General features: G+C 40.7%; 1 protein-coding gene across 2 annotated transcripts in view; it reads right to left on the bottom strand.

The window, feature by feature from the left end:
• LOC105035536 (uncharacterized) overlaps positions 1-15894 on the bottom strand; it is a 29593-nt gene extending 13699 nt beyond the window's left edge. Inside the window, exons 1-2 of one of the 2 annotated variants that reach the window (XM_010911120.4) lie at positions 15507-15894; positions 13675-13766 (exon numbers count right to left, since the gene is read on the bottom strand). In XM_010911120.4, coding sequence (XP_010909422.1) covers positions 13675-13766; positions 15507-15756 — 342 coding nt within the window. In that variant the 5' untranslated portion in view covers positions 15757-15894. The remainder of the gene's footprint in view (positions 1-13674; positions 13767-15506) is intronic. The other variant, XM_010911119.4, reaches the window with a different exon arrangement.
• Positions 15895-19207: the final 3313 nt, after the last annotated feature.

Raw genomic sequence — 19207 nt, 5'->3', positions numbered from 1 at the left:
AGGATCTTCCAGATTTCATCAAATCTAGGACGGAATAATTTAAAAAAATTTTATCCTACATTTATTTCAGATCTAAATTTCTAGACCTAATTTTATTATCTGATATTAATTCTAAAATAAATCTAAAATCATGAGAAAATATGAAATACCTCAAGGGTAATCTGATTACCCTGTAGATGATCGCAGCAAGCCTGAGGTTCTGATTTAGCCACGCCATCGCCTGACCTCTACCAGTATCCACTTGGACAGGACCTGGATCGTCTTCTCCTCGCGAATCTCTGCTCCAAAAATCAGAACTAAATCTGATTAGGAAGATCTTCAAAAGTCTTCCTGAAGTTGGAACAGCAGCCTGTCGAAGAAGTCCTGCAGCCTTTCTGTTCAAGACGTCACCACGCCTTAGACCTTTGCCAGATAGACGTCCAACTCCTAGGACGTGAAGAGGGAAGGGAGAGCTACAGAAGGGATGTGGAGAAGAGGAAAGGGGACAGCAGCTTTGATGGGTTTGGCACAATCACATAAAACCCTAGGCACAGACAGGGTTTATATAGACCCTACTGCGCTGCGCAGTGCCACATCATTCGACCAATCAAAAAATTCTATTTAATCCAGAAAAATTCTGATTGATGGAGTAATGTCATCTGATCACATCAGATAAGAATCCCATCCTCTCTCCAAGAGTTAGCGCCAACTTTGGATAAGCACTAAGAAAGGTTGGCGCCAACTAGTCCATGTTGATCAAGACTCTCCATCCTTATCCACTTGGGGCGCCCACTTAATCCAATTGGGCTCACGCCATAATCTGATTATGGCGCCCAATTTAATGTGGATTTAGCATGTGGACACTCCACAAAAATCCTCCAATGAGCTCTTGCCAAGTGGCCTTCAGTTTAAGACCCATATATCAACATTTGACAGATGTCCTAAAATGAAAATGGCAGGTGACAGGAATTAGCAGGTATTGTCTTAAATTCATCTCATGAATTAAGACAAGACTTTTCTGAGCTGGACAAGCTTCATTTAGACTGAGAGAAACCTTCTCAAGATTTTCTGGATGAGTCAAATCATATTTGACTCAGTCGAGATAGAAAAGATTACACGAGGAGAAAGTTAGACTCAATCGTGTGCTAGCACGATTTCCTTGAACCTAATTGGATCTAATCCAAATTAATTGGACTAGCCCAATTGATGACATCCAGATCCTACCCCTTGTTAGTGTGATCCAGTTAGGTTCAATTCCATATGGTAATGAGACATGTCGTGATCTCATCATCGACGTCATCGAAACTCCTTTCGATGGACCAGAACTCTTCTGATTCATACAATTAGAATGATCGATCATCAAGATCATTCTAATTGCTCTCAAAATCCACCAGTGACACCTAACAGTATATGGTGGCAACCCATCAGAACTGAAGACGAACCTCTCGGTGCAGCTACCTGTGTGATTGAGTTCTTCTATCATAAGTCCCGACTGAATTAGGGTTAAGATGAACTCGTCAAACCCAACATCAGTCATATGAATCAATCGATCGATCTGAGTCCGATGTAAAATCCTAATGGAAAACTCTTTTCCATTATTTCACTCTGTCATGGCCATGGGCTTAAGGACTCGATCTTTTGATCATCATAGGACTACTCTCATCTACCAAGATTGATAGATCCCATCTTGGTGCGATCTGGTTCCTACTATGAATATGCTACAGCCAACATACACCTCAGAGTTCCGAATGGCTAGGAGACCGAGTTATGGTGTAATCAAACTATAACACACTCAAGGTGAACTGTCGATGCACCTCAGATCAAAGAACTAGACACACAACTATAGCATCAAGCTAGTCATCGACGAGAAGGTAGACTTTCTTATGACTGCTCGATATGGTCACGCTCAGTACTCTCATTCTAAACGAATACTTGTACTCTCGCTTTAGTGTCTCCACACCGTAGACTCAAGACACATCTACCCTAAGAAAATGATCGTACACCAACCTTCTGGATCGATCACCATCCTCATGATGATCCTATGGTCAGGAGCTGTTTATGAGTTAGTTATGTAAATTCATGCCTTAAATTTTCAACTCTTGAAAATATGAATTGACATTCCTACTAACTCAAAGGATGTATCACAGACACAATGTACATAATGTGATAGAAGAATAACCCATTTATTGATTTATAATCAAAATTATAAATTTGCCCTTAAATTTGTACAGGAATGTGTCAGCCAATCTGGTATCTAAGGCACACACCTAACAAACTCCCACTTGACCTAATGCCAATTGGCTACATATCTAAGTCCCATCTTCTCAAGGTGGGCTTCGATCTTTTGCTGGCCTAATGGCTTTGTCAGTGAGTCTGCCACATTATCTGTGGAGTCGACTCTCTTAACCTCGACATAACTTTTTTCGAGGTAATCACGGATCAGATGGAATCGCCGCTCGATATGCTTGAACTTCTGGTGAGACCTTGGCTCCTTTGCTAGGGCTATGGCGCCATTATTGTCGCAGTAAAGAAGGATGGCATCTGATGACATCACTCCAAGCTCCGCGGCAAACTTTTTGCACCAGAATGCCTCCTTCGTAGCTTCCGATGCAGCAATATACTCTGCCTCCATGGTGGAATCTGCAATCACCGTTTGCTTGGAACTCTTCCAGCTAACTGCACCACCATTACAAATGAACAGACTCCCAGATGTCGACTTTCGATCATCTATATCAGACATAAAGTCTGAGTCTGTATATCCCTGAATCTGGAGTTCTACATTCCCAAAGACTAAAAACATATCCTTAGTCTTTCTCAAGTACTTAAGGATACATTTCACAGAAGTCCAGTGCTCTTCGCCTGGATTCGACTGATATCTGCTTGTGACACTCACAGCATAGGCTATATCAGATCGTGTACGTAGTATGGCATACATGAGACTTCCTATTGCCGAAGCATAAGGGATTTTGCTCATGCGTTCAATCTCCTCAGGTGTGCTAGGGCACATCTTCCTGGAGAGATGAATGCCATGTCTAAAAGGTACTAAACCTCTTTTGGAGTTTTCCATGCTAAACTTTTTTAGCACCTCCTTTATGTACATCTTCTGTGAAAGTCCCAGCATCTTATTTGGTCTATCCCTATAGACCTTAATACCCAGTATAAAGGATGCTTCTCTTAGATCTTTCATAGAAAACTCCTTAGACAACCATACTTTGACTGAGATCAACATGGGAATGTCATCCCAATTAGGAGGATGTCATCTACGTACAATACGAGGAGGACAACTGCGCTCCCACTGATCTTTTTGAACACACATAGTTCCTCCTCGTTCTTGATGAAACCAAACATTTTAATCACATCATTGAAACGAGTATCCCAGCTCCGAGATGCTTGCTTAAGTCCATAAATGGATCTTTGCAGCTTGCAGACCTTGTGATCATCATCACTGGATGTGAAACCAATTGGCTGTTCCATATAGATATCTTCCTCAAGATGTCCATTTAAGAACGCCGTTTTCACATCCATCTGCCATATTTCATAATCGAAATAGGCTGCAACAGCAAGCAATGTACGGATGAATTTCTGATCTCATTGTCTCTAACCATTTCTCGGAGTCGATATCTGATATCACCTCATCATAGGTCTTGGGATCATCACCATGAGCCCCATTTCCCGTGAGGAACATTTCCTCTATATCTTCTTGTATAGTACCTAAGTACCTTTCAGGAGGACGGAAAAACCTAATCGATTTACGAGGTGGAAGAGGTTGTGTTAGAACTGGTTCTAATTGATTGGGTTCCTCAGGTTCTTTAGCTCGTTGCTCTTGGGAGATATTCTCCTTGAGCTTAATTATTCTTCCGATGCCACCATCTTGAATAAACTGTTTTTCAAGAAAAATAGCATTTCGACTCACAATCACATTGTGGTCTTCCGGAATATAGAAATAGTATCCTAATGACTCTTTAGGATATCCTATGAATCAAGTTCTAAAAGACCTGAACTCTAACTTGTCCGCCTGCTGTCTCTTGACATGAGCCGGACAATCCCAAATTCTGAGATGATTCAGACTTGACTTCTTACCATGCCATATCTCATATGGTGTGGTAGGAACGATTTTAGATGGAACCCTATTCAATATATATGTTGCTGTCATGAGACAATGTCCCCAAAGAAACTCAGAGAGGTCCGTGAAGCTCATCATGGAACGGACCATATCTAATAGGGTCCGATTTCTCCGTTCTGAAACCCCGTTGAGTTGTGGCGTTCCAGGTGGAGTCCATTGAGAGACTATGCCATTGTCTTTAAGATAGTCTACGAACTCCCGACTAAGGTATTCACCTCCTCGATCTGATCGAAGAATCTTAATGGGCTTTCCTGTTTGTTTTTCTACTTCATGTCTGAATTCTTTGAACCTTTCAAAGACTTCAAACTTGTATTTCAGTAAAAACACATACCCGTACCTAGATATTTCATCGGTAAAGGTAATGAAGTAGACATAGTTGCCTCTAGCCGGCACATCAAATGGGCCGCACACATCCGTATGTACTACGGCAATTAGGTCTGTAGCCCTTTCCCTATGTCCTACAAAAAGGAGTTTGGTCATTTTGCCTTGAAGGCATGATTCACAAACTGGTTATGACTCGGAAGTCAACGGACTCAACAGTCCGGATTTCTCCAATTTGTTAACCCTGTCTTCCGCTATATGACCTAGCCTTAGGTGCCACAGATACCTATCATTTAGACTATCTCTAGGCCTTTTAATTCCTATGGCATTCACATTTTGCTCGATATTAAATACAGATACATCAATATGTAGCTGATAGAGACCGTTAATAAGAAAATCATTTGCAACTTTATTATTTTCATAAAATATGTTACAATGGTCCTTATGAAAGCTAATCACATAGCCTTCTTGTGCTAAATATGAAACAGAAATCAAATTCCTGCAGCACATAATAACAATCTCTAAGAACTAAATCTAATCCTAACGGTAATTGCAGAGGGTCGGTTCTCACGGCCACAGCAGCAACTCTTGCTCCGTTCCCGATGCGTAGGATCATCTCCCCATCCCTCAGCCTCCTGCTCTCCTCAAGACCCTGCATAGAAGTACACAAATAAGCACTAGAACCAGAGTTAAGCACCCCACTGGATGCAGAAGAAACTGTAAGATTATATTCTAAAATGAGCATACCTCCAGAAGGATCATCCTTCTTGTTCTTCAGGATGGCCAGGTACTGAGGACAGTTCCGCTTCCAATGGCCGTCTGATTGGCAGTGAAAATATTTTTCTTTTTCAGCAGCCTTCTTCTTCGGTTCTGTCTTCTTCTTCTTTCCATCCACCTTCTGCTTCTTCGCAGACTTTTTTTTCTTTCCAAAAGACTTTCTCTTGGAAGAAGTCCACTCCACAGTAAGAACTGAGCCTTTTAAACCCTTCATAGAAAGCTCAGCCGTAACCAGCATGTTCATTAACTCAGCCAAGGTACACTGCATCTTATGCATATGAAAGTTCATGATGAACTGACCATATACATCGGACAAGGACTGAAGGATCACATCAATCTGAAAATCCTTGTCTAAGATGATACCTAGCTTCTCAAGCTCCCCAAGATCCTTGATCATTGTCAAACAATGATCTTGGACTGACTGTCCATCACGCATTTTAGCCTTAAAAAGTCTTTGACAGACTTGATACTTGGCTGCGCGACTTTGTTCACCAAACAACTCTTGTAGATGAGCCAACATTTGACGGATAGTCATGATATTCTCATGTTGGCGCTGCAAGTCATCAGACATTGCACCCAACACGTAGTACCTTGCTTTGTTATCATCATCCGTCCACTTTTCCAGAGACGCTCTCTGTTCAGCAGTCGGACGTGCTGGCATAGCAGGTGGGTCCTGGTCCAAGACATGGGTCAATTTTTCGAAACCCAGAACAATTCTATAGTTCCTTAACCAGTCCTTGAAATTGAGTCCAGTCAATCTGTGGATGTCTAGTATTTTGGTCAGGGGGTTGGACGCAGACATGTTTCATGTAGAGAATCAAAAGTTTCTAATTAGATTTTGTAATCAAACTTAACCAATTTATTTAGGGGTTTCATTTTTAAACAAATTAGGCTCCCACTAATTTCTCAGATCCCTACACTCCCTAGGTAGAGATGTGAAAATCTCCATGATTAGTGATTTCTAGTGGGTGGTGCGGTCTCACCGACTGGCTCACCACCTCACCTAACAATTATTGGTGATGGATCAACCGATGAGTGGACAACTCTTATCCAATGATTCTCTAATCATGATGCACCCAAAACTTGGTCTCTAATTCATGAAGCTCACCGTGTCCGGAATATTGCTCCAATCTTTAGTTAAGTCAAACTCACCATTTGCATGAACTAGATTTCTGATTGGGTCCCTCACCATATCCGGAATATTGAGCCCAACCCATCCTCTAATTCGTAGCATCCAATGCCTAATAGACATGGTTGCATCTTTCCGGTGCAACTGAGCCACTGTAACCAGCCGAGAACAATCAACCCCGGGAAGGACCCGCACATCCACAATGGTGGAAGATCTTAGACTTAATATTTTCTTAGAGAGATTTATTTAGGTCTCATTAAACTTGACTTGACGTAGTCATAACAATTATGACTAACCTAGTGGCATGGGTTAGCTCGAATTGTTAGCCACCTCAAATCAGAACTGGGTCGACACATATAGCCAGATAAGTGAGACCGGTGGAAAGAATATGTCATTAACTCGACAAAAACGCATTCGAGTCGAGTAGCTCCCAATTAAAAATCAGTCGGTTGCATCTGCCCAACTTACCTTAGACACCAAATTGTCGAACCAGAACTAATTGGGTTAGCCTACAATCCAGACTCTAACCACTGAGCCAAATTAGGTCTTAACTTGATCGAGTCACATCTAAATGTGATTCGACCTTGATCCAGACTTAATCCCATTAGGCTGGTCAATTATTAGCTTTCATGATCCCACCTAACCAACTGTTAATTCGGTTTGATCAACCGCTGACCTAATTGAGCTACCCAAGTCCAAATCCAATTTTATGAAAATGACTTAGATCTGAAATTCTCAATTTTAGACCTAATTTAATTTCATAAGCTTAATTCATTAATTAAGTCTTGGGTTCATAAACAAAACATGTAAAATAAATCCTAAGATTTCAGGATCTAGGGTTTTGCAGAAAAATAAATTTTGATTTCTGATTAAGGATGAACGCGCAGCACCCCTACACGTCATACGAACACCCATTGAATGGGAGGAAAGGACCTTTAAACCCTACTTTGTTTTTATGACCAGACGGCCATGAGGAACACCTTAATCAAAAATATAAATTTAACTACAAAACTAGTTAGATCTAAATTTACATATCACATATACAATTTAAGATCTAACTAATATATACTTTGCATACATCTCATGTATCAAAAATTGATCTAACTAACATGCTTTCAGATTTAATACATCACATATAACATCTGAAAAATAAAATTTAAATTGAACTATTCAACATAAAATTTATTCTAGACAATTACTAGAACAATTCTATAACTAGTTTAGACATGCAACAGATCAATCTTATGTATTATCCAAATTTTTATTTTCTGTTTTTGATCTAAATATATAACATTTATATCATCAAAATCAGAGAATAAATTAGATCTAAATTATATTTTAATCTCATTAAAACAAAAACTTACAAGACTATTCATAGATCAAACTATTCCTAATCTAGTCATGCATCTCATGCATGTTAGATCTTCTCAAATTTAATTTTAAATATTTTGATTTCAGATCCTATCACTACTGATGTGACATCTGAAATCCTTTAATATCAGATAAATTAAAATTAAAATCAGATCTAAATTAGATCTGAAACTGAGCCATCAACCTGGCTCTGATACCAATTAAAAGAAAAACCGTCTTTTTTCTTGTAGGATCTTCCAGATTTCATCAAATCTAGGATGGAATAATTTAAAAAAATTTTATCCTACATTTATTTCAGATCTAAATCTCTAGATCTAATTTTATTATCTGATATTAATTCTAAAATAAATCTAAAATCATAAGGAAATATGAAATACCTCAAGGGTAATCTGATTACCCTGTAGATATCGCAGCAAGCTTGAGGTTCTGATTTAGCCACGCAATCCCTGGCCTCTACCAGTATCCACTCGGGCAGGACCTGAATCGTCTTCCCCTCACGAATCTCTGCTCCAAAAATTAGAACTAAATCTGATTAGGAAGATCTTCAAAAGTCTTCCTGAAGTTGGAACAGCAACCTGTCGAAGAAGTCCTGCAGCCTTCCTGTTCAAGGCGTCACCACGCCTTAGACCTTTACCAGATGGACGTCCAACTCCTAGGACGTGAAGAGGGAAGGGAGAGCTACAGATGGGATGTGGAGAAGAGGAAAGGGGGCGGCAGCTTTGATGGATTTGGCACAATCACATAAAACCCTAGGCGCAGACAAGGTTTATATAGACCCTGCTGCGCTACGCAGTGCCACATCATTCGATCAATCAGAAAATTCTATTTAATCCAGAAAAATTCTGATTGATGGAGTGATGTCATCTGATCACATCAAATAAGAACCCCACCCCCTCTCCAAGAGTTGGCACCAACTTTGGATAAGCACAAAGAAAGGTTGGCGCCAACTAGTCCATGTTGATCAAGACTCTCCATCCTTATCCACTTGGGGCGCCCACTTAATCCAATTGGGCTCACGCCATAATCTGATTATGGCGCCCAATTTAATGTGGATTTAGCATGTGGACACTCCACAAAAATCCTCCAATGAGCTCTTGTCAAGTGGCCTTCAGTTTAAGACCCATATGTCAACATTTGACAGATGTCCTAAAATGAAAATGATAGATGACAGGAATTAGCAGGTGTTGTCTTAAATTCATCTCATGAATTAAGACGACTTTTCTGAGCTGCACAAGCTTCATTTAGACTGAGAGAAAATTTCTCAAGATTCTCTGGATGAGTCAAATCATATTTGGCTCAGTCGAGATAGAAAAGATTACACGAGGAGAAAGTTAGGCTCAATCGTGTGCTAGCACAATTTCCTTGAACCTAATTGGATCTAATCCAAATTAATTGGGCTAGCCCAATTGATGACATCCAGATCCTAACCCTTGATAGTGTGACCTAATTAGGTTCAATTCCGTATGGTAATGAGACATGTCGTGATCGACATCATCAAAACTCCTTTCGATGGACCAGAACTCTTCTGATTCATACAATTAGAATGATCGATCATCAAGATCATTCTAATTGCTCTCAAAATCCACCAGTGACACCTAGCAGTATATGATGACAACCCATCAGAACTGAAGATGAACCTTTCGGTGCAGCTACCTGTGTGATTGAGTTCTTCTATCATGAGTCCCGACTGAATTAGGATTAAGGTGAACTCGTCAAACCCAACATCAGTCATATGAATCAATCGATCGATCTGAGTCCGATGTGAAATCCCAATGGAAAACTCTTTTCCATTATTTTACTCTGCCATGGCCATGGACTTAAGAACTCGATCTTTCGATCATCATAGGACTATTCCTCTCATTTATCAAGGTTGATAGATCCCATCTTGGTGCGATCTGGTTCCTATAATGAATATGCTACAGCCAACATACACCTCAGGGTTTCGAATGGCTAGGAGACCGAGTTATGGTGTAGTCAAACTATAACATACTCAAGGTGAACTGTCGATGCACCTCAGATCAAAGAACTAGACACACAACTGCAGCATCGAGCTAGTCATCGACGAGAAGGTAGACTTCCTTATGACTACTCGATATGGTCACGCTCAGTACTCTCGTTCTCAACGAATACCTGTACTCTCGCTTCGGTGTCTCCACACCGTAGACTCAAGACACATCTACCCTAAGGAAACGATCGTACACCAACTTTCCGGATCGATCACCATCCTCATGATGATCCTATGGTCAGGAGCTGTTTATGAGTTAGTTATATAAATTCATGCCTTAAATTTTCAACTCTTGAAAATATGAATTGACATTCCTACTACCTCAAAGGATGTATCACAAACACAATGTACATAATGTGATAGAAGAATAATCCATTTATTAATTTATAGTCAAAATTACAAATTTATCCTTAGATTTGTACAGGAATGTGTCAGCCAATCTGGCATCTAGGACACACATCTGACAAAAGTGTTGTGCCATATCACTCCAAATGTTCACACTTTGGAATTCCAAAAATTGAAGTATCCAAGCAACATAGCTTAGAGAATCCTTAGAGCAATAACTAGTTTCGAGAAAAGTATATCACTAAAAGCAGAACTGAGGTCATATAACCACATACAATTAGTTAAAAAAAAAAAATCAGTTATATGCTTATATCACTAAAGGCAAAGTGAGGTCATACAGCTGCATACAATTAATAAACAGAAAATCAGACCACATTTGCATAATGTTTTAAAACACTACCAAGAGTATATTTCAATCAAGCAGTTATAAAGCTTCATTTTAAAACAACATGCATGCATGTCAAAACAAGTCACCTTAACCTAGGTACAAAAAGGAATTTCTTCATTAAAGTTCTATAAATCAGAGAAAGAAAGAATATAGGATCTAAAAGGGGGCCTACCGCACAAGGCTCCCACCACTAAGAGATCTGAAAAGGAGGACAGATGTATGGAGCAAGGTTCACGGACTCGATACCGGAATCCATGCCAATCAGACCAATGCGAACTGACACAAACAAAGGAGGTAAATCGGAAGGAGGAAATGAGAGAAAGAGAGAGATAGAGAGAAAAGAGAAGAAAGAAAAGGAGGGAGGAGAAGATGTTGGAGAGGCTGTCAGACGGCCTCCAACAGTTCGTCGTAGCCGCTGGACGGCATACTCCATGCCTGCGGTGCCACAGACGTGAAACAAAGGTGATGCTCTTGTTTCACAAGTTCTTTTTAAAAAAACTCGAAAAACGGTGAAGCCAGCAATAGGTTTATCGGCTTCACTTAATTTTTTTTAAAAAAAAAAATAAAAAATAAAGCCGACAAAATCATTCCCAGCTTCACTATTCATCGACTTTTTTAAAAAAGTGATCAAGAAACAGAGGCGGTCGCCCCTATTCCGCGGCCGCGCTCCGCCGATGCAGTTTCTGCCGCTTGATGGTCACGGCGGCCATCCGACAAACTCTGACAGCCCCTCCATTAGCTAAGCCTCCCTTCAGTATGTCGCTCCCTCTCTCTCTTTCTCACTCGTTTAAAAGTCCTATCAGACGAGATAGAGCCATCGAGACTTCCGCAGCCCTCCAATGGTTATAATGGGCTACCGCCGGCCTTTGATGGTGTCGTGTTCCCTCTCCCTCTCCTCCTCTCTCTTTCCTCTCTTTTCCTCTTTTTTTCTCTCCCTCCTCTGGTGTACCATTCTCCTTGGCTGAACCGTCCCAGCTCTCAACCAGTCCGGCTTGATACGGAATGTATCGGTCGGTTCAGGTCGATACGGAATTCACTGGTACGGAGCCTTACCCCACCATAAGGAAGTTGTTTCCATGTTTTAAACCCATGACACCTAGGCCACAATGGAGCAACCTTAGCATCATGCCAAACGAAGGAATACAGAAAATGTGAGACATAGAATTTCCTTCATCTATTGAAACCAAAGACATTCTCCTTAAAGTTTCACTCCTTTCATGTGATATGTATGTTAATACATTTTTTCAAACATGTAACTAATAAATTGCATGGAAGTCATGCAAAGCAATTGTTGCGGTTCCTCTTGGGTTAAAGCACACATTACCTTCTCAGTCCAAGCATTGCCTAGTTTGACTATCAAATAGGCTCAACCTAATCAAAGCCCGATTAATTTTCTTCTAGGTTAAATCAATTCAGCCCCTACTGTCAGTCTTGAGGTCAGCTGAATGCATATGCGCTCATACATAACATCTCCAAATCATTCATGGCTTTAAGAATCTAAGAACAAAAGAAGATTACATTGTCAGTAGATAATTAAAGAAAATTACTGATAACAATAATTGGCCAAAAAACAAAAGACCCTATAAAACCAACAAACATGCACACTCCAAGAACCACCTAAAAGGGTCCGTGCTCGTGGTCATTCACAGAAAGCCAAGCTATGGGTTTCCATGTTGCTTACCCAAATGATAAACAAGTAGAAACCACTTTATCAAGTTGAGAAGATAGCATACTTTTGAAGGTTGCAGATGCATATATCTCCTACAATTTCTGTTCCCTGTCTGACGTTTATGTTTTGGCAAAAGATAGGTTGTGGCACTCAACTTTTATACTTCTGATATCAGTCTAAAGTACATGAAAACACGGGTGTAAGTATGTATTTAAGTTCTGATAAAACTCAACACAGTTTCGACACTTTGCAAAAACAGGTTGTTTCACAACTTTAATTTTTTTTTTTTTAATGATTAGTTTGGTATTCAGTACATGATAACACCTGGGTGAGATGGATTAGGTTTTAATAAAAAGGAATACAGTCATTTGACTGGAAATGGATATGGGCCATATGGCTTTTCTTCATGCCTCAAAAAACAAAAAAAGGAAAAACATTTAAAACTCACCAATAATTTGGGAAGATGTTGAAAGCCCATATAATTAAACCTCTTATGCAGTCGATCTAAACTTTATCATAATTCACATGTGTAAGATCTTATACAATATGAGCAACCTCCCTATTCTAATTCTTGTAACAGAGAAGTTGCCAATTTTCCCTTCCCACCTTTTTTTCAATTTTATTTTAGTTCATTTCTCAATTTTCTTATTCCTAATTTTCCATGAACTTAGCCCAAAATTAAATGTATTGGTATAGTATCCTGATCAAAGCATGCTTTAAACAAAGTTCCTTTTTTCCTTCAAGTTGTCTTCTGCACTTAACAATCTACATGGGGGATCAAGACCACTTTCTAATGAAGATCGAGACTGCAGCATGCATAACCATGCGGATTGAAAATAACACCAATAAATGGGATACTACTTTTATAACCAAGATGGGATATGGAAAAAAAAAAAATGCAATCATGTGACCACAGTTCGGATGCATGTTCATTTGCTCCTTTCTCTTTTTTCCCCATTGTCCCCTCTTTTTAGCTGTTTCAAAGTTGACCTCTGAAATAGTTGAGTCATCAGGTTCTCTAACCATCTAATGAATGTGTCTCTATTCCACAAATCAAGTTGATTATGATTGATTGCACATATCACTTGCAAAGAGAAGTATAATAGTAATAAATAATTAACTTTATAATCACATATGATGCTTGATAATAGAAACCATGTCTATGACAACAAGTGATTATGAATAAGATACTCGGTCACAGAAAACCTTATTTTACCAATATCATTACTCCATATAATAGTCATACCTAATTAAACTTTCGTTATAGATACTCGCCATTAAATAGAGTTTTCAATAGGCAGTTAATGGCTAAAGATACCATGAGATCACCTAATAAAGATCTTGAGAGAACATTTCAAACCTATCACAGAAAATTTGTGATAGAAGAGAGAGTTAAATGTCATATTACTTTTCTACTTGCCAACCTTTTTTCTTGTGTTTTTAAAGGAGCATTGTTTACTTTTGCTGAGATATTATAAATTTACCATCAGCAAAGAGCAAGAAGGAAAAGGCCAGAATGAAAACCAGCCACATTATTGTAAAGAATAATATATGATCAAATTCTCACCTTGATTTCTAATTGTCTCTTTTTCAGCTCCTCTGCAGATAATTTTTGAATATCATTTGCTTTTTCCTTCAATTTTACTGGATCAGAATGACCTGGCTCATCAAAGAATGGTCAGAATGATGGAAAAACAAGAATATAACATGTGTTCTAGTTGAGGTATTAAAATTCAAGGGTGCTTGAAAACTGTTGTGAATGTAAATGTATTTAACAGCATTTTCAGGTGTTCATGATCTACATGATGGATAAATTGCCTAAAAAGGTCTTCAGATTTTTATTTATGATTTTTTCACAGGCATTACTAATAATCTGGTTAAAAGACACATTAAGTTCCTGTTATCCCAAGATGTATCCAATATGGATATCATGACCAAGAAGACAAACATACCTAGGCATGCAAGATAGTGTTAATTGATTTTGTATCCTAAAAGCTTCATATGACCCTCACCAAACATCAAAGCAACAACCTTTGTATGTTGAAACTAAATGGACACACTATTACATCTTATATGGAAGCAAACTAAACCTCTTGGTTTCAAATGAAATTCGAATCTCACAAATCAACATCATTGCTAGTTTCTATGAGGAACTTAATAGAATTGTCAACAAAGATAAAATGATGGTTACAAGAAATGAGATAAAGACACACCAGATGTCAATTTGTCATCAATTTGTTAGGGCATTTCTGAAGATCAATAAAAAAATGTTTTACTGTTCACCAATTCTTGCCTAAGGCATTAGGGCAACCAACTATTTTGTCCATCATTACCAAGGATAGGAATCAAGTGATAATTTGCAAAACTGACTTCTAGTTGCCAGCGAGGCATATAAAGTTTTTAAAATTTAATTGAACACAGTTTCAGGCCACTATCCTCAGTCAATCAGATAAAGCTCACCATCAAGTAAGGTTGCAAAGAACAAACATACCAGAATAATTTTAATAGAATCAGAAATGTTGAAAATAATTTATTCAAAAATTGGAAAAAAAAATAAAGATTGGAATCTTAGGGTTCAGAACTTCAGATTATGCTGACACAAAGATGCAAGAAGATTTGGTTACTCGAATTTCATTAGCAACTGCAAACTTAGATAATAGTGAAGGAATGGGTAAATTGCAGAAAAAAAGGAAAAGAAAAGCCCAACAAACCAGGAAATTAATTCATCAAATATTTCTACTCTTAACTTAGTGAACAGTTTTTTTTTTTTTTTTTGGGAAGGCAACTTCTGGCATGAGTCTCAGAGAAGGTTTTTGAAGAACCTCCCACTTTTTAATACGATTAAATAGAGCCGATGAAATCATGTTAGCGCAGCAAGACAACAAGGCAATGTTGGTGCAAGTATGAAATCAAGCTATAGCCCAGATCATTTCAGATCTGCAGCTCCATTTTATGGTCATCTCAAGAATAGAATAGGTTACAGATTAAAGTTCAATCAGGTACAAGAAATGCCATAATTTAAGTTTAAATTATAGTTCAATCAGCTCCAAGTTATGGTCATCTCTCACTCTATATATGTTATATGAACGAGGCAAAAGATTGCCCACTTGCAAAGAAACCAACTCAGGCTCACTGTGCCATACTCCCAATGGCAATGAACCAATTATGAGCATAAACAACTTCAAGCAAACAGAACACATGATGGACAGAATGCTGCGAACTACTATGCAAGGAATCCCTACTAGCATACAAGTAGAATATCAAGATGAAAACAATTTCAAATTCTACGAACTAGCGGTCACTAACAACTTGGGAAAGACGGTTTCATCTCTGATAAGAGCAAAAAGGAAAATTAATTCTATTCATAATAATAAAATTGAGGGAGGAGATGCGTTTTACCGATGGCCCACTCCAGCATGCCGTCGAGGGAGGAGAATCCCCCGGCGAACTCATCATTCTCGCTCTCCACCGCGGAGGGGTCGTCGGAGTCCACCACGGGGAGCAGATCGCTCTCGTCCTTGCCGGTGGCCCAGAAGAGGCCTCCCAGGGATGACGACTTGTTCTCTCCCTCCTCCGCAGACGCCGCCAGCAACGGCGCAAGGAGGAGAAGCAGCACCAGCAAGGGAGCGAGGGACCGGACGCTGGCCATCGCGATGGAGAGAGATTGGAACGTAGGAAGGTAGAAGAGGGGATGACGAGAGGGACAAGAGAGTTCCAGATGAAGAAAGGTGAAGGGAGTTGTCGAGATCGACCGGGGTTAATTCTTACGACCAGAACTGACCTAATGGTGAATTACATCACCTGCGGTGACATGTCAATGTATGCTTTCCCTTTTTTTTTTTTTTTTTTTTCTTTTTTTTTTTTTTTTTTTTTTTTTTTTTTCGCCTTGTGGATAGAATGTATGCTTTCCTTCGACATGACGCACTCATGCGTTACCTTTCCTTAACGGTCACAACTCGTTTTAGATTTTCATCTCCCAGCAAAAAGTCAATAACATAAATGTGGGGGCCACCGAATCTGCTTCTTTTGATTTACAAACGATCAATCGATTATATATAAGTGATTGATGATAGACCATCAAAACAGGATTACTGAATAAATTTTGGTTCGACTATAACATATATGACTCATCATTCGGCTTTCAATTGATTCAATGGACATAGACTACTGACATACAATCAGCATACTCAGACCATCAACATATAATCGGTATCTCAGAAACTACCAACGTAAAAGATACGTAACGGCTACAAATACGATCATTAATGGATGCTAACCGCCTATCCTATGATCACATGGTGCCAAAATAAATAGGATCCACGTGCTTAACCGTTACAGATGATTACCAACAGTTTATCTATAAAAGGAAGTAAAGGAATAGCGATGATGAGATACTTTTGGACTGATACTCTGCCACACTTTATATTCAACTTCTTGTTCGACTACTCCCATCTAACTTAAACATCGAAGAGTCCTCATCGGACACAACTCTGACCAGTAGATTTTCTTTTGCAGGTAGCTCTTTACCTACGACAGGTGCAATCGAGATTGGCCACAACAGATTGATGCGTTAAGTAGGAGAATGAAAGAATCCAGTTATGACGAAAACAAGAGCTCAAAATAATTCCACCGACTCCGCTAGGCAGTCTTTCTATTGGAAAAACCTCCCACCTCCACCTTCAATGGTAGAGCCTAGTTCTTCGTATCTGATCATTACTACGGATGTCCAACTCGTTGCTTTGATGCAGTAGATGAAAGTGTTGATGGAGACAATGCACAACCTCCAGCAACAGCAAACGCAGCAGCAACAATAGCAACCAGTGGCTGAGGAGCCGGCAACGCATACAGTGCCATCTAGGCACAGTCACCGTGCCCCTCAGCAATCTCCTTCTCCATCATCGAAACGACAATCGACTCGGCATTCCCATAATATCGAGTCATCACCTTTCCAGCACTCTCATCGTGCCGTCCATCATCATCGACGGTCTCCTTCTCCTTCTCACCGCCTCAGTACTAAGAAGGAGAAAAGGCTGCGCTCACCTTCGACTTCTCCATCCTCAAACTCTTCAGAGGATTCTACCCCTGTTTTTTCTCAGCAACGGCAATTTGACAACTATGATCGTAAATTCAAAGAAATTGACTGCCAACTCGCCCGACTCAGATGAATGGCCAAGGGATCTCCAACTACCTTGGCATCCATACTTCTCCACCTTTCTCTCAACGCATCTTGGATGAGTCGATCTCGAGTCAGTTTAAGATGCCACAAATAGACTCTTATGATGGCTCCATCGATCCCATCGACTACTTGGAGAGCTATAAGCTTTCATGATGATTCAGAGGGCAACTGACACCCTCTTATGCCTAGGCTTCCCGACTACCATTCAAAAAATTGCTCGAGCTTGATATTCCAGGCTTCAACTGGAAAGCATCCATTCTTTCGAACAGCTGGAGCACTCATTCATGGCCCACTCAGCACTAGCAGGAGAATGCCATGAATATCTGACAGTCTCTTCTTCATGAAGCAGAATGAAGGAGAGACTTTGATAAGCTTTGTGGCACGTTTCAATGCTGTCATACTTGATATTCGGGATCTTAATGAAGATATGACCATCTGGACTATAAAGAGGGGCTAGAGGGGATTCAGGTTTACCTATTTCTTAGATAAGACTCTCTCTTAGACCTATGCAAAACATCTTGAGCGTGTGTACGAGTATATTTGCATGGATGAAGGTGCTACTGACTGACGTCAAACGAAAAGAAAAGGTCAAAAGAAAAAGAAGAAAAAGAGTGGATTTTCGACCAAATCAAGTCAACCATCGACTAATAAAGGAGCTTCACCTCATCGATGGAGTCCAAGACCGAATAATTTCAGTTCCATGTATGACTCCTGTTGGTGCAAAAATCCGCCTGCATCAGAGAAGCTGGAGTCGAGGGAGTCGCGGTCGCCGTCGGGACCTGCAAAAGAAGTCTAAATCGGAGTTGGGGTTGCTCCGGCAAGACCCTCCGACGCTCAAGTCAGTTCTCTACCTCAACAAGAATGGAGTGCTCGAACGAAAATTTTAGCAGAGTTTTTGAGATAGAAATTAGAGCTTAAAGAATAACATATCTGGGGTCCCCTTTTTATAGGCAAAGGGTGCAATAGATGATAGCGACGTTTGTAACCGTCTGGCAGCGGGTCGTTCGGGGCCAGGAGGAGGTTGTTATGAAACGTAGTGGAGTGAAATCGTGGCCATCACTGCGATCTGCCACGTGGAGTCTGTTGCGGGGAGTGAAGCGGTGCCCGTTGTCGCGACTTGCCAGAGGGTGGAGGAGCCGTGAGGTATTCGTCACATGAAGTGGAGCAGAGTCGTGGCAGTTACTGTGGCCTGCCAGGGAGTGATGGAACCACACGGGATCCATCGCAGGAAGTGGAGCAGAGTCGTGGCCGTTACTGTGGCCTGCCAGGGGGTCCAGGCCTGTCGGCTGAAGTTCGGTTGGGGCGTCTGGCGGAGAGAGGTGGCTAGCTACCCATCTAAGAGGAACTCGGATGCTGCAAATCTTGTTGGGTGACTTGGGCATTAAGGCGGCAAGCGAGGACCACGTGGTGTAGGAGCTCGGTCAGAGGCTTCCCACAGGCGTAGCCCGATCTCGCACAGACTTTGGCAGAGGGCTGACTGGCGGTGGACGTCGGATGGTGCTGGAGAGGTTCGTCCACAACGGAAGCTCGGACGAAGGCCTACGGTGGGGATCCGGCATGGACCGCTCATGGTAGAAACTTGAAGTAGATCGCTGTGTAGCGAAAGCTCGGAGTGGGTCGCTTGCGGTAGGAGCTCGAAGTCTGACCTTCGTAGGAGTTTGGGGTGAGGTCTACCTGCAGCCGGAGTCGGAGACGAAGTCCGGCTCTCGTAGGAGTCCGGATGAAGTCTTCCTTCAGTTGAAGTCGGGGATGAAGTCCGGCTCCCGTAGGAGTCTGGATGAAGTCCACCTGTAGTCGAAGTCGGGGGCGAAGTCCAGCTCCCGTAGGAGTCTGGATGAAGTCCACCTGCAGTTGAAGTTGGAGATGAAGTCCGACTCCCGTAGGAGTCCGGATGAAGTCTACCTGCAGTCGAAGTCGGAGATGA

Source organism: Elaeis guineensis, chromosome 8 (assembly GCF_000442705.2).
Source record: "Elaeis guineensis isolate ETL-2024a chromosome 8, EG11, whole genome shotgun sequence".
Taxonomy (NCBI): Eukaryota; Viridiplantae; Streptophyta; class Magnoliopsida; order Arecales; family Arecaceae; genus Elaeis; species Elaeis guineensis.
This window is presented reverse-complemented; position numbering and strand designations above follow the sequence as displayed.